We start from the raw sequence: 16,690 nt of genomic DNA on the forward strand, positions 1-16,690 counted from the left end.
GGAGGCAACCATTTCCCACCGCTTGTGCCGGACAATAATTTCCCCCGAGTGCTCTCGCAAGCAACGACGATCGACGCGGGAGCAACATGCGCTCGAACGCGTCGACCTCCTTTCCTCCTCCACCGCACCGTTGGGTTGGGTTGATGGAACAGCGAGCATAAAAATGCTTACGCAAACAGGCTCCGGGGCGTTTGACGGACTCTTTGTGTGTGTGTGTGTGTCTGTGGCACGTGTGAACAGGGCCAACCTATCCCGTCCCCGTAGTGGCTGTGTTAAAAGCTTCGGTTTATCCTTTTTACCGTGTGCTAGAGCGGTAAAGGGGTGATAGGAGGGATGGGGCGCCATGGGAGGAAACGGTGGAAGCTGTGGATGGAAATTGATCCACGATCCATTACTCCATTAGCTTATAATTTTCTCTACTCTCTTTTTGTGGGTCCGGTTGTCCTGTGCTGCGGGCGGTGTTTGGTCGCTTCCGGCGGTGGAAAGATGCACCACCGATACTAATAGCTTTATGTGAGTGTGTGTGGCTGTGTGGCAATTATTTCAGCTGCCGCTGTGCCCCACACGTTGCTAGCTGGTGGTGAATGCAAGCTGTTCCTTTTTTCCATTATTATAATTAAGTAATTTAAGTGTATTAAAGTCAGTTGTGTGATTGTGACAAACGAGATATGTAAAAATTTGATTGATTTGATTGAGAACAAATAACACAAAGTATATACAATGGCAAATACATCAAATGATTGGAACAATTTCACAAAATAATTGCATTTTGTCTTCCCATTTGTGGCACATTTCTTTTCTTATTTCATGATTCATTTTCTCGTCTTTTCTTCTCACTTGAATGTAATATTATAAATGTACTTATTAGAAGTTCTTAACACTCATTTGACTATAAATAGATATATTTAAATGATAAATAATTAAACTAGTTTTTCTGTTTTTCCATTTCAGGGTTGTTAAAATGGCTCAAACAATATCTTTTCAGCTTGCCTGTTTGAGAGATTTTTGTGACTTACTCACTTGAAGTCTCTCGATATAATAAAGCCGGATTATCCTATGTGCTTGTGTGGCTGTGTTTAAAGTGCGGAGAGTGACAACTGAGTGAATTTCATATATTTTATTCTGTGTGTTTTTCCTAATGAAATCGTCAGTACTAAAAGTGTTTAATGGTTTTACATCTGTGTGAAAAGTGCTTTTAAATTATAGTTTTCCCCCTTCTTTTTTCCTCCCTTGTGTGCGTTTGTGTGACAGGTGGTCAAACCCCAGTGCTAGGTGTGCCGTACAGCAAAGTGTGTGTGCGTGTGTGTACCAGTATGAGTGTGACGAAATATGCGGCGGAAATATGAGGTGGCGCTGCGTGACGAGCCGTGCTGAATCCGGTGCGCACCACCGTTGCGTGTAGCGCTTTTCCCTCCCGATGGGCGGTAAACTGGCCCCGGCAGTCTCGACTGGTAGTCCCTGCTAAGTTCCGGGGCGTGTGTGTGTGTGCTGTGTGTGCTGTGTGTAGTGTGAAGAGTATCCGGCTTTAGACAACCTTCTGCAAGTGCCACCAGAATGGGCTGCGGACAGAGCAAGATCCATCTCTACCCGAGGAAGAACAAAAGTAAATCGAACGGCAAGAAAAGCGGCCACAGTAAGTAGCGCTGTCTGTTTGTACGCGCAAAGGCGTTAGTAATTCGATTTGCAGTGTGTGTACTGTTTTCGGTGGTAAAACGAAGGTCCAACATGCGCTCTTCCAATTCGCTCGTTGAATGATTTGCAGTGGAATGTGAATGTACATTTCAGGTGTTTAAATGGTTTAAGGGGCTCCTCCAGAGCCCTGGGGAGGATCAAACGCTGCCGATTAAAGGGAAATTGTGAGGCACCCACACAGATCAAATAAAATGCTCGAAGCCCCGTCTGCACGCGTCGCGGTTGTCCATCATCTTCCCAGCGTGGGCGCGGGCGCGGGCGCTGAAACCTTCACCGAAACCTGACTGACGCCCAAATTGGTCGATAAAAGATCGCTCTATTTTTGGGGGCCGTTTTTACACCCGCCTCTCTGCGCGTTCCATCGCGTTAGCTACATGGGGCATCGGGGTTAGGAAATCAATTTTATTAAAAAGAAGAAATAGAGGAGGAAAAAACAGGTATAAAACGAGCATCTGCTCGAATCGAAGCATGGTTTTTTGGTGTTGTGTGCCGTGCTTCTTTTATGGCTACTTTTAAGCTCCGGTCGGCTCCGGCCTGGGGCTTCGGTCTGCAAATCAATTTCGGACCCAACGTGCGATGGAGGCATTTGCGGCCATAAAAGCGGCAAAAATATGGACAGCTAAGGGCAGAGCAAAAAGCCAACGGCAGGGCAAACCGGCCAAATTGTTGAACCTGTGGGCCAGTGTGGAATTTGGCACAGAAAATAGCTGTGCAGAAGAGGCTAGCAAAAACTTTTTTCTCTGTGGGCCATTTAAAGGGGTTTTTTTCTATAGTAAACGAAATATTAGAAAATTAGAACAAAAGCTTCTGGATTAGGGTTTAAAAATTCACCCAAGCATCGTTACTATCTCTTTTTCTACAAGTATTTTGAACTAACCAGTATAGAGAGGTGACAATACAGTTGTTTCCCAGTAGTAAGAATAAAAATGACTTTAATGCTTTTATTACTATTTCTTGCAATTCGCTTGCTTTTGCGAAATCATTTCACATGCACGAGTGAACAGGAAATAGCTTTTCCAGCTCGGTTCGTTTGATTTTACCCGCGGTGGAATTTTGTCCACCGCTTCTGCCGCCGTGGTGTGTTTCAACTTCTTCGAATTTTGATTGAGAGGTTATTATCAAAATAACTGTCCTTGGGAGAGAGAGAGAGCCCCCTGTTTTATGGCCTTGCGCAGACACTAATTCCATCAAAATGAACCTGACTGTAATTTAACGACACTCCAGCCGCACCTGGGAAGAAGAAAACCGGCACAACAAATCCGTTCACCGCGCTCTCACGTCCCCGTCACTCGCCGAACGGGTCGTGGCCGTCGTTCCGAAAACGGCGACAGACTTGTGGAGAGTGTAAAACCGGACGCAAGAAGCTAAATTGTGTGAAAATTGCTTTATTGATCGGATATTCTTGGTCGGGGCGCCGGGGTGGACCGTCAGACACACACACACAGGTGGTCAGGTGTGTATCGTGAACGGTACAGGACACGGCCGTGTTCTCAATCCAGTCCGACAGGTTCTCAGTGGGTTTTTTTTTTATTTAATTTGGTCAACTTTCAGTCAAAAGTGTGGTGGTTTTGCTGTTCTTTTTTATTGTTAGCTGTCCGGCTGGTGTGGCGGAAGCATAATGACCGCCGCACATAAATGTCCGTCCCAGGTGAGCCTTTTTCCCCCGATCGATAGAGCATGGTGTTGTGCCCTTTTGCCTTACCTGCTTTGTGCGCTTGCTGCGTGGATTGTCGCTCGGCTTGGCAGCCATTTTGCGCGCGGTAATGGATAATGGTGATAGAAAAGTATGGCGGGTGGAGGAGGGGCGATTTTTTCCGGTAGGTTCGGGTTGTGTTTACATCGAGCAATAATCATTATTTTTGTTTCTCCGACAGTGGGAAAAGGAGTTCACCCTGGGAATGGAGTGAAAAGTGCAAATTAAGCTCGTTAGCATTGATGGGCGTTGGTTTTTTCTTTGTGTCGGCTTTTGTTTGTGTCGGCGATTATGGTTCTGCCCTTTCCGCTTAAAACGGGTAAATGATACTTTTCTAGAGCCTGTGAAATGACAAATCAATGTGAAATGATAATACCTGTTGATATTTTTGGCGCACGTTTCTCGTTCGGGGCACAGACATTCTGGGAAGGTCGTTTTGTCTGCCTTGAAAGTGAGCGTTTTCTTTCGGGGGTTTGAGTGGTGTTTTTTAAATTTCATAATAAATTAATAACGCTTCTCGTGCCCAATGGAGCATAAATTTGAATGATAAGTTGGTTGTAATATGCAAATCTTAAAATATTACAACAAATTGCATGCTGCATTTTATCGCCAATATCCTTCTTAAACTTTGCTCCAGATATTACAGACATATTCTTTCTCTCTCTCACTCTCTCTCCCTTCGGTTACATTGGTTTAGTGGACGGTCGCGAACAGCCAGCCATAAATCAATGGCACTGGCCATAAATCAGTTCGTTAGGTGAAGTTTCGCTGCTCCCGGGACGCAGAATCCGATCCGAAAGGATGTGGCGAAGCAAGAAAAACCAGAAAAAATGGCATGTCGTAAAGCGGGAATTGATTTTTCTTGTTCTCTCGGCTGTGGTCGTAAACCGAGCAACCAAGCGGGGTTGGAAATTTGCTATGCAACAAAAGCATAACACGTGTATACATGTGGATGTGCGGGTCGGTGGCAGCCGCAGCATTCATAGCTTAGATGTCACCCGGGGGAAAAGGCGAGTTAACTTTCTTTGGAGAATGTTTCTTATTTTTATTTTTGCATCTGTTTTCCCTTCGCCTACAAACAAATTCGTTACGAAGCGCGCACCCGCCATTGCAGTGGAAAGACACAATGGGGTGCAAAGAAGCTTTTATTGCACGATTTATGCAGCACGCGCCCCGCCGCAAAGTGATAAGTTTTGAGCGTTGGTAATTTCATTGCCAGTGTTTTGCATCTTTTCGCTTCGTTTCTGTTGCTGTCCCAATCCGCGCGCTCGGATAAAGTCCGCAACAGCAGCTGACAGTTCCCTTGGTGGTAAATTTCAAATCGGTCATCGGTCACAAACACTAGGGCAAGGAGGTGTGCGGCAGCCTAATTTGTCTTTTTGCGCCCGCGTTCCTCCACGCCAGGCCCGGGGGTTGGCAGAGTAAAAGAAGATTAATGAGGTTCGTTTTTGGCCGCTCCGAAAAAAGCTTGCTGCTGTGTGGTGGTCGATGACTGGCGTCTGGTGTAGATTGCGTTCTTTTGTGCTGGTCAACATGCTGGTCAATCCTGCCCTCCTATTTGTGCTGTTTTTTGTCCACCAAAGGGAGTCCTGCCATTGGATGAAAATGGTTTAAATTGCTCCCGACGTACACCAGACGATTATTCTTCGGTTTGATAGGATTTAAGAATGGTAGAGTTCCTCACACTGTGTTGGCAGAGTGTCAATTTTACGCTGCAAAACAGATGTTCGTAATAAAAGCGACTAATAAATAATGTAATTGGAGGCACAAATCGCCTAGATTTATGCAATGCTCATCACAGAACAGCGCCTAGATTTATGCAATGCTCATCACAGAACAGCTTTTTTAGATGGGGGCCCTGCAAAGTCTGGTTGTTAATCGTTTGTCTGTGTGCCTGCAAGCGCTCCAAGCAGTGTTAGCTTGATGATTAAGCTTTGCAGCACCCGATACACCCTTACTTTGCACGATTAATTACCCTTACCCATCACGCCTTTGTTAATGGGTACGGTTGATGTATTTTGTAAATATCTTACCCATCCTGCGTCACTTGAATGTATACTCTTTCCCCATTTGCGAGGCGCTCTGCATCAAGAATCCATAAATCATAGCACAGGGAAGCTCGATGAGCGGCTTCTTAAAAATGCCATTTTGTACCTTCATCCCCCCGTGGTCGTGCTTTGGGTGGTGAAAAATGAATGAATCAATTCCGATGGCCGCCGCCTTCCCATCGATCGGCTGGGTTGTAGTACATTTTAATGAAATCGTACCCCTAAAATGCTTGTTCTGGGCGATCGAACCTTTAGGCAATCTTCGCACTTTATCGCAAGGGTCACGAGCCAACACAAACATTAGCTTCCTCTACGTTGTTGTCTCTTTTGCAGATCAGTTTTAGAAATTTATGATATTTTTAGGAAACACCCTCTCGCTCTCCGCTTCCACAACGCGTTCCGAACGCTCGAGATGGTTGAAAAGTTATAATGATCTTTTCGCCCAAAACCAACCGCCCCCCACTGCTTGTTGTAAACTGTGGCTAGTAGTATAATGCGGAGCCTAAAAGTGGTATCAGTTTTGGGTTTCGGAACAGCATGCCGTTGCGAAAAAGGACGAACAGAGGACACACACACACGCACGCACACAAACAGAGCGTGCCCAGAGCATTCCGAGCAGTCGGCTGGAACCGTTCGTTGTTCACTGGTTCACTGTTGCCATGTCGGAAATGTTAACCACCACTCAGACCCACACACACACACACTTACACACAAGTACCGAGTGGAGAGCTCAGGAATGTTGCTCGCATGTGTGTATGTCTCTGCAGGGCGATGATACACGCTCTTGCGTATGTTAAATAATTCACCAAACTAGCCGGCTCGTTTCGTTTCGGCTTGTTGGCGTCCCTTTCTCTTGCGTACATTGCTTTTTGAGGGTTACTGTGCGAATTAAGATTTTGCCATCGATTTAAATGTTCCAAATTTGATTTCCAAATTCCGCTTGCAAAACCGCCTTAAAGTATGCAATACGCGTTACCAAAACTGCCTAACCGACCAGCGCTCACTTGAAGCGAACCTGCATGCTTACTGGAGCTTTCGGTAAGACCGGTTTCAAAGGGCAATCGGGCGCTGTACAATCCTTTGGCACCGGGGTAGACAACCCGGCCACAAAGAACAAAGGCGCACACACGGCGCGATACCTTACGCCGTTCGGGTTTTGGTTGCGCACTGCCGAATCCGTACAACGGACCGTGCCGGGGAGTGGAGTAAAGGGGGTTTCGACTTCACAGATTGTTGTTATTAAGTTGTTAGGATGAAACCGGGTTTTATACCGTAGTGCCGGTGTGTGTGTGTGTGCTCGAGCTCTAAAACAAAACCACAGCACAAAGCAAAGCGTCAACCGGCGGCGGCGGGGTTTCTTGCTGACGTCAGTGACAAAGTGACGCGTGAGTTTTAGCCGGAGGTCCTCAAAGCGGAAGGAGAGGAACCCCTTTGGGAGTGTAAAAGTTTGCATTGAACTGATTGGTGGTGAGATGGGAGAACTGAGAAAAGGAACGTGAGAGAGAGAGAGGGAAGGCATAAAAATGTCCAAATCATCGGAAAAACGGAAAAGCGTGTGGACGTGATTTAACGAGGACACTTTTAAGCATCGTTTGGGAATTGAAACCACACCGAGCACCGAGGACGAGGGCCAAAAAAACTGAAATAATCATCTCGTCCTGGGTCAGGCCAAGGTAGAGTAAAGAGAGGGAAAGACCATTTGTATTTGTGGCCATTCGTATTAGGAAAAGGCCTTTTTACAGTGTCTCAAGTGAGATCGATCGAGAGGCTGGAGAAATATCATTATTTCCGGCGTTATTTTAATCCATTCCAAGTGGCTCTTTATCATGTGCCAAAGTGTGTCGCGTGAAAACTTTTGTCGCATTAAATCTTACTCCAAGACGTGTGGCGCGATAAATTAACAGCTTTTCTCAGGTGTGCTTTTCATTGTTTTCCAGTTTTCGCCTGTCATCTTTTTGAGTCACCGCTACCGTCGTGGTACAGCAATTAAAATCAAATTTCTGTTTTATAGCGCTGTGTGTGTGTGCTTTGGGTGGGTTGAAAAAAAGGCGCCTGCAAACAGTAAGATAATGAAATCGATTTTCCACCTAACAGGATGTGTTTTTTGTTGTTTTTCTTCCCAACACAGCGAGTCGCAGTTTTCTTTTGATTAGACAATGTTTCTCTTTCTTTCTTTCGTCTCGCCGTTTCTTGTGGCCTTGTGGCTAGAGCGGGGAACAGGGAAAACTTTGTCACTTTTGCGAAAATGAGTTTCATTCAAGAAAGAAGGGAGCAAGTTTTTTGTTTGTTTCATTGCACTCATTTCGATTTCTAGCGAACAGAATACATCTCTTTTATTTACCATTCCGAGGTTGTTTTCATTCCGCATTCCATCCCCCCCCCCCGTATACTGAGAAGGCAATGTATAAAAGAAAAACTACACCGAGAAACGTGTAAAGTTATAAAAAGAACGATAATTTGCTGCAGAAAAGCATCTCCGGTGCGCCATGCCGGTCTGGTCCGGTGCACGACTTTCCGCTTATCTTTGAAGCGTGTGGCACACGCTCTCCCACCAGCAGCCTGAATAAACTTAGATGAAAACAAACACTTTCCGAGACAACAGCAGCATACAATGGCAAGAGCACAGCACGTAAAAAGCTGCAAGTTGGCTGTGGCTTTTTCTCGCTGGCCGCTTTTGATTCGTGTTCTATTTCCGTGCCGACGTTTTAGTTTTCTGCAAGTTCGACCGATTCTGCCCACGTTCCTTATTCCTAGAATTCACTTTTTCCTTTTTTCTTGGCAAAACTTCGATCTTTTCACAGGAGAGAGAGACGCCTTCGAAGACGGTGGCAGTGGTTTGCTGCAAGTGGGGAGTGGAAAATAACTCGACCACGGCACCACCGGCTATTGAAGCAGGACGATTTCACAGTTGGTTAGGGGGTATGGTTGTTGCGGGGCACGTCCTACCCCACAGGCACACAAACACACAGGCAACGTGAAAGCACGCTTTGGGCAGACATTTATATCTGAGCTAGTAAAAAATTATTGCAAATGAGCATAACGAGCAATGAGCTATATTTAGCTTTAGCGGCACGAAGCGCAGCTAAAGGAAAGCGGTGGCATTTTGGTAAGAACCAGGCAGAGCCCACAGGCAGCATAGAACCGTGCAGTGATTCGATTACCCATTCGAGAGAGCGAAAGAGGAAGGTGCTTAGCAAACGAACATAATGTGTGCCGCGATGTTCCTTTTTTTTTGTTTGGAGATGCCATTCGGTTGAAGGCGGCAGCTCATCTCCATTTCGTCTCCGGCCAGGGCAAGTTGGTATACGGGGGCGTGAAACGGTGATTTATAATACACCAGCACAGCAGCACGAGCATCGATTCAGAACGATGGTTTTCCTCGAAATGAGCCACATAAGGAGTGTGTGTGTGTGTGTGTTTCTTCAGGTCTTTGCGGGTTGCTCGCCCGTCTTACCGTGGTGGGCCCATCAAGCGGTGGCGCAAAGGTAAAATTGCGAGCATTTGTTTCCATTCCATTTCCATTTCGAGTGGCTTCAGCGGCGAAAAGACTGAGCCTTGGCACACAGGAAATCCGCGATACACACTACCCATATCTTAATATACACTCGCGGTGATGGTGATGGTTTACCGCGCCAACATGTAACCGTGTCGCGTAACGCTGCTGTCTTTTTCCCCCCTACATTACATGCTATCACGAGCCGTGTGTTTAACAGCCAATCTCGAGTGGCATATTACATTCTGTGCGCGTGTATGTGTGTGTGTGCCGCAAGTAAATTGTTATTGGAAGCCAGTAAGAGACGGCTGCGGCTGGTAATGAACGGTTTTGCAGCAGAAGTTTACATTTCCATCACAGCCCAAAATCCGCACACGACGAGGACGGAAGGGAAATTTATCCAATTTTTCAACCTGCAGGAAAATAGATTGAATAATGTGCGTTTGCAGATCGTTTCTTTCACACGGTGTCTGTTGTTGCTGCAGTAAATCCCCATGTTTATGGATGGATTTCGATGCCTCGGTCTCTGAAGGAAAATGCCGATTTGTGTGGATCAGGCGCTTGGGAAATGTAATTTAAAGCCATGAAATCGAACAATTCAATGTGACAGAAGCAGTTTTAAAAGAAAGATATTGGTCTGAATTTTACTGTAACATGATTGGTTACAACAACATGCAAATAAGGAATTAAATCGTACTTTTAATAAATAAATGTTGCTTTTTTATAAAGCACCAGGCTGCTCCATCATGCAGTCAGGGTTGAAAATTAAAGTCATAAATAAACTCAACATTCATACTCAATGATACTGCAACGACTTAGGTCAACTGTGAGTAATAAAATGAAAAAACGAGCTACCGTTAATTAATCTATTTGCCCTCGGCTTGTTTACAAAAATGAGCGTTCCATTTGCACATCACTGGAATGGACGAGTTTGCTGGTACATTATCGTAAAAAACGGTTCGTGGAAATTCATTACTACACTTCCCGGTTTCCTCGCCCCTTGGGGAAAGTTCATTCGGGTTTGATTGCCATTTAAAATCGATTTGCCAATTCATTTGCGTTAAACACGTTGTCAAAATGTGTTTCCTCGCCCTTCACCCTGCAAAGGAATCAGCCGCTCCCATTCACACTGATATACTGATTTTCATTTCCTCTGCCAGAGCCATTTCCTCCCCCCCCCCCTTCCTTCTTTTTTGTGCCATCCAGCCTCGGATCGAATCTATATCGAACGCGTTGAGTGTGAAGATTTTGCGTTTGCGAAATGATTCGCCTACCACCATTCGTGCGCCCTAATTATCATCTGTTTATGTTACGTTTTGGCGCTGTTTGATCGTTTGTTTGCCCATTGAAATTTATGTGTGTGTGTGTGTGTGTGTGTTGGGAGGGAGCAGGGTGGTGGTTTACTAAATGGATCTTTACTCGAGTGACTCAACGGGAAACGGGGACGGGGGATAATGTGCGAACGGTGCCACGCTTCCATCATTTTTAAGCCAATCAGCTCAGACGAAAAGTTACTTTCACGCTTCCACTCCACCCTGCTGAAGCGTCTCTATTTCGCCATCGAATGCCGTCGTGAAAGAAACAGATTATGTGCTTCCTGCCGGCGCCGACAGTGTGGCCTTTTACCTCCATCGCCCCACGCACGGCTGTGTGTTCTCGCTCGCAACGCACAACGCCCATCGGAAACAATCTCGGCGTGGATTATTAATCTGACGACACTTCGACTTGACGTTTGACTCGCTCTCGAGCGTTTGAATTATTTACACACAGCGTCCTTTTGAATAGGCACCTCAAGGTTTCGCTTCAAGACATGCCCGTCGTTTTGCTAGGCCCGGGGTGGGGGAGTAATCATCTCTCAAACGAAACTGATGCCGTTTCTGTTTCAAACAGCGCCACAAAAGGTTCATCATCCACTTTCTTCAGCACCACTTCCCTTTGTGTGTCGCCGAGCCGCTGTTTGGAGAGGAAATCAATTTTGAATGGCAAATTTTCGCACCAGACGCCAGAACGGTGAGTGAGCAGCAAAACAACCCACAAGGGAGCACCGGTCAAGGACGCAAAGGGTGGAATCTATCTCACGCCAAACGACGCTCTTTCGGTCACCGCCACTCAGTGTCTCCAAAAAAATGAGGGGAGAAAAAAGGGTTCACAAAGTGGAAAGTGCTGGATTGGGGGCACACACACACACACACAAATACCGACGCTTCTCCGGTCGCTTCCTGACCTAGGCCGCCGGAAATCCATTAACATTTTCATATCCTTTTTACGGGCGCTTACGCGCAACGTCCATTTCCTCCCAAATTGCTCAGGGTTGATATTTTATTCGTTTTTTCCCTCTTTTGTTTTCTCTAAAAGCGCGTGCGTGTGGCTGTGTGTGTGTTTCGCGCCTTCAGACCGATTAGCAAATGTTGTTTTTTTCTATTTTCACACAAATACAACCAAACACACACATGTGTATAAGCGAAAATCAACAAATCGTAAGGATTCCGACATCAAAGTAAATGAAAAAACAGCGCCACACAGCGGCTTCGCAGAAAGGTAATGACAACGTGATCATCAAAGCTTTCCGGCGCCCTCATAAAGGATACCTATTTCAACATAGCCTTGGATACTGTTTCTTCTACACACACACACACCATCCGCCCCTTTCTGGACACATCCGTCGTCGTCGTCGGCGGCGGCCATTGCATGAGTTAAAATCAGTCGAGGCTTGAGCAGATCAGTTAGGAGCAGGGCGAGAAGAGAGAAAATTAAATTTCATTTCCAATATCCTCCTACATATTTTAAGAAATAAAACACCCACCAGACACGCCCAGCGGCGATGGCGACCCATTCCCAGGTAGCAGGCCGAGCACTTGCAGCGATAGGGGTAGCTGATTAGATTTTGCCATCCCCCCAGGTTAGCTCCGTTGTGATGGGCGGGGATTGGTTGTCTTGGAGGAACATTGTCTTGTGGAAAATGCACGCACTTGGGCGAGTTTTTGTAGGCGTGTGTTGGGGGGAGCACCCCGATGCATTCCAAAAGGTATTTTCGATGGTGTTGAAACCCACTTTAGTAGGGTTTCTTCTGTAAGGGATGTTTAATTTGGAATTTTACCAGGTGACAGCAGCCAAAGCACCGCCAATCGCGATCGTATTTCATTGCGTATTTTGCCTGACTTTATTGCTTTAACAGAGACATTTATAAGCCGTCTTTGTTGCGTGCTTTGCATACTTTAAGGCGTTCTCTACAAGTAACGCCAAAAGCATACATTTAGGCGTTTTTTTCATACTAAAGTTTCGAATTGCTCTAAATCTCAATAAATTTTAAATCTAATCTAAAATTGGAAGCAAAAACAATCGTATCACGTATCTAGTGCTATCTTTACACCTCGTTGTTAGTTCGCTGGTATTTTATCTTCCTGCTTTTCAATCTCATCGTCCACGAACCACGTCCAACGAACAAAGCGATAATCAAAAAAGCGATTGATGATGTAATCGGTATCTCGTTGATGTTTTTGACAATAAACACACACACACATACTATTGCATTTTTGCTCAGCTCTGCCGCAATGGAAACCTGCATGGTGACCCAAATTTAATTTATCCTTTCGTTTCGAAGAATGATGTAGAGAAGCTGCACACAGCAGGAAGCAGGAAGAAGAGGAAGAGGAAGAGCAAAAAAAACTGCCAAACTCCAAGCCCGAGCTAAGCGATGGTGGGACAAAAATCAATCGACATTGCAGCGTCAGTACGGAACAGTTCGTTCGTTCCTTTTTTCATAACATTCGATCATAGCTGCTCGACAGTAGTGCGCGTTGTAGTACCTTCCCACTTTTGAAAAGCATCAGACGAATCCAGGCGCTGGCGAGACACGGCAGTGCGCGAGAGAGCGGCTAGTCGAAAAACGATTCAATTTAATTCTGGAAACCGACATCCGGATGACATCCTTTAGTGTCAGCCGTGTATTAGTGGGCATGTGGGTCGATATGTGTGCTTCGTTTCGGTGGTTTTTGGCCAGCTCCGTCGGTATTTTACAACCGACGCGGGCGAATGGAAGGTAGAGAGAGAGAGAGAGAGAGGCGTGCAATCGTCGTGAACGTGATGTTTTATGTTTGGCAGCAGTTTTATAATAGTGAGCAAAACTTGTAATCTGATATGGTTTTATGGCTGACGGAGAGCGCAGAGTCATCCGGCTCGGAAATAATCGGATTGCTTGACAACTTTGCCGTCTCGGAAAAAGTTTGTTTTCAAAATAAAAATGCTGCAATAAATGTAATGTTTTTCTTTTCCTTTTTAATTCAACAGCCATGCTCGTTTCAAGCTTGTCCGATGTATATAGGAAGCTATGCACATAGTGCCGCCTACAACTAATGACGTTAGCGATGGTTCTCGCTCTCGTAGAACTCGTTCTCATCTCACCGGAACTGGCCGACGGTGCTTGTGGTCGTGGTGATGAAATTAATTTGCAACCACCATAATGATTATCTTGCACCGCCTCGAACAGACAAAAGGACTATACCGAAATCTGTCCCAATATGTGTGTGTGTGAGTGTATTAGAATTGATCGTAAAGGTGGGCACTTCATCGCAGAAATTAGTTGCTGTGTGTGGGCTCGTGTTTGCACCCCAAATTGAGCCGTAATCAAAGCGGGAAGGATCGAAATGTGGTCAAACAGCCAAGGCAACCCGGCGACTAATTTAGTTTTTGCGACACACACACACTCACCCACAGACACGTAATAAAGGATAAGTAGGAGGGAAGGGCTGACTCACATTTATGGTTTGTCCGACAATAGTAAAACATTTCATGACGGTCGGCCGTTTGGCCCAGCGTTTTGGGGCCGCCCAGCGTGCTAACAAGGCATTAATGAGAGTGAGCTTGGGTTTCAAATCGTGCCTTTCGATGCCATGTGAACGGTGTGGCAGGTTGGTTACGCTAGCAACGAACAGTTCCACTTCACCAAAGGTTGTTCTCGGGGGTCAGCTTGCGTGCAATGTACGGGGCGGTAGTTTAATGTTATCACACTACACATCTTTTAAGTAGAGGTGCTTGATTGATTGTTAGGTGTCGTTTTGGAAAGTTAGACTTGCACGAATGCTTTATTGAATTAAAAAAAACGTCCCAAGCGTACATGAGATAAATAACCCTTTTTTGATTAATAATGTTCTATGACATGATGAACGTGCTCTGTTAGCAAAATGTCAATTTTGTAGCAGAAACTGCGGTGAAGTGTGACAAAAGGAAGATTTTGTTGCGTCAAGTGCTTGCATTTAGGCGGTTCGTGTCATACGGATTGCATACTTTCAGGCTGCGTAGAATAAACTTGGCCAATTTGTGCTACATATTGTTCGGCAGTCGTTGTCGTCGTGGCTTGTGATAAACAAACTCAATTTCGTAAACACCTATTCTGTCATGCTCAGCCCTCAAAAGCAACTTTCCATTTAGGTAGCAACCTTGTGAGCACATTGTATTGCGCTGCCGGGCGATAAAAATAATCGCCTCAAAAATCCCACCTCCGCCACTCTTAGCGATGGTGGACAATGTTGTTTCGACAATCTTACATTCTACCGCCAGCCAGCCAGGAACACTGAGCAGAAACCACACGACCACAAAACTTAGACGATACCAAGAATCTGCGTAAAACCGTAAAACCTCCGATCAAGTTGAAACTTGCCCGTAGGCCATTGGACGACCACTCTGCGCCACCGTGCGAACTATGAGCGCCAAATTTCCCTCACGCTACCGTCGCAAGTTTTGTGTCGGGGAGGGAGGCGATTGTACATGCGCATTTTCGCGTCAACGCCTCGAGACGTCGCGGCGAGCGTCGATCACGAAACCGGTGCCGCGTAAGACACCACAAGGCCACAGTTTTGCAAAATGTAAAGACACGAAGGAACACATTCTGTACGCTGGGGTCGGTCCAGTTCCCACCAACTCCCATTGCCCCATGTTCCCCCGGAGCTCTTGACCCTTAAGAAGCGTCGGAGGAAAGATGTGCTTCTTACACGCTTTCACATCTCGTGTGTGTGTGTATGTCTGTGAGGAGCTGGACATGCTCCGAACGTCGGCTGCTCGGCGTATTAATTTCTGGTGCGCGCTGTCATGTAATGAAATTATTTTACATGTTTTCTAATTATAGAGTCAGGCCGCACCGAGTGGTGTTGTAGTTCCTCGTTCGGGCAAGCTGAGTGGCAACCTTCCCCACACGAAGCAAGGTATCACCGTGACGTCGTTCGAGCTTTATAGGACACCAACCCCTAGGGGAGGAAGCGGGCGTACGAGCGTGCAAAGGTTGGATTGTTTCCTCCACGGTGACACGGGGGCCCGAGCCGTAGACTAAATTCATTAAATTCCGGTGACATTTAGAAGGCGGCCGTCAGTTCCAGGAATACCTGTGTGTGTATACCAGGCTTTAGAGGAGTCCTTTCGTACTCTCCGCCCGCTTTGGAATGTCAACATTGAGCTGCCCATTAATGATTATGCAAACGAGCGCCATATAGAAGGTGAATTGTGGAACGGGCACAAATGTTTTAAAATATGTCCAATGAGCAGTCAAAACAATTTATTCCTTACCTTCATACAATGACTGTTGAGTGGACTAATTGTGACGGCACATGACTTCATTATTAGAGTGATTGTATGATAGTATATATCGTTTGTGTTTCATTTAATTACTTTTAGTGCTTTCAATACAATCACTGGTCTAAATACCTAGAAATGATTTTATCTAAAACAAATCGGTTAGACAAGACGAAAGACACTTAATCTGTGTCCTCGAGGATAGGAATAGACGATACATTCCTGGCTCGTTTGATACTGTAACGAGTCCCAGTCATTAAGCCACGCTCAACCTTCAGCACAAATCTCGACCACGGCCAATGCAACCACGTTTATTAGTGAGAAAATCGGAAGTGATCCAATTTGTACGAGAAGAGTAGCTTTTGGTTGGAAGCACTTGAAATTAAATTCCGTTCTAGCGTGCCTGAAGTAGGAAGTAGACGGCGAACCCGAAGCTCGAAGAAAATGAAAACCCTCCTTCGGACATGGTCCGGCTCGTCGGTTAAGTCCCACTCTCTCTCTCTAATGCGGTGTTGTGCAGCAGTGCTAAAAACGTCCAAAGCAGTGCCGAAAACAAATAAAAAGCTGTCCCAACCCAACTCGCCATTAACCCCGGCAGTAGTAGAAGGAGTGCTGTGTAATAATAAGCACACTAATTGAGCCGTTAAATGAACGACGGCGACGAAATGGCATTTTCTCGCCCGCTGCTCTACACAATCGTCCTTGCGCGCGCGCTCCCGTCGTCGGTGGATGATAAACGCGGCCGCTGCGGCGCTCCATTTTGCTCTGGCAATGATTGTGTGTGTGTGTGTGTGTATGTGCAGTGAAAAAATAAAACGCAACACACATACAGACACACACACACACACACACAACAGCAAATGTTGGCGATAACCGGAGGGAGCGCACCTCCGCATGTCCTTGATTAAAAAGTGACCTTTTTTGTGTAGCCGCCGCTGGTGCTCTCTCCTTTCCCCATGCGGCTCACGCAAATGGGTAATTGCTTTTTCTTTTTTTTATGACGAATCCCATTAAGTAGCAAAGTAGTATAGCACAGCCCGCGGAGGGAGGAAGGAGTGGGGTACAATGAAAAGAAAATGGGAAAGTAGAAAGGCACGAGCGGGCGATTGTCCCGTGGACATTTGTTTGGTGGATTTGTGTACGAGATCCACTCATCCACATGGTGCTGCGGCAGAGAAAAGCCAAGAAAAGGCAGAGTTGCAG

The 16,690-nt window shown here is 46.0% G+C and overlaps 1 protein-coding gene across 7 annotated transcripts in view; it reads left to right on the plus strand.

Moving 5' to 3' along the window:
- Positions 1 to 16,690, plus strand: part of LOC1269853 (putative uncharacterized protein DDB_G0271606) — a 78,968-nt gene that overhangs the window by 12,538 nt on the left and 49,740 nt on the right. For 6 of the 7 annotated variants that reach the window (XM_061645496.1, XM_061645495.1, XM_061645497.1 and 3 more), the window contains exon 2: positions 1,252 to 1,633. In XM_061645496.1, the coding sequence (XP_061501480.1) occupies positions 1,555 to 1,633 (79 nt within the window). In that variant the 5' untranslated portion in view covers positions 1,252 to 1,554. Of the gene's footprint in view, positions 1 to 951; positions 1,634 to 16,690 lie in introns of all 7 variants that reach the window. The other variant, XM_061645499.1, reaches the window with a different exon arrangement.

The sequence above is a fragment of the Anopheles gambiae genome, chromosome 2 (assembly GCF_943734735.2).
Source record: "Anopheles gambiae chromosome 2, idAnoGambNW_F1_1, whole genome shotgun sequence".
Classification (NCBI taxonomy): Eukaryota; Metazoa; Arthropoda; class Insecta; order Diptera; family Culicidae; genus Anopheles; species Anopheles gambiae.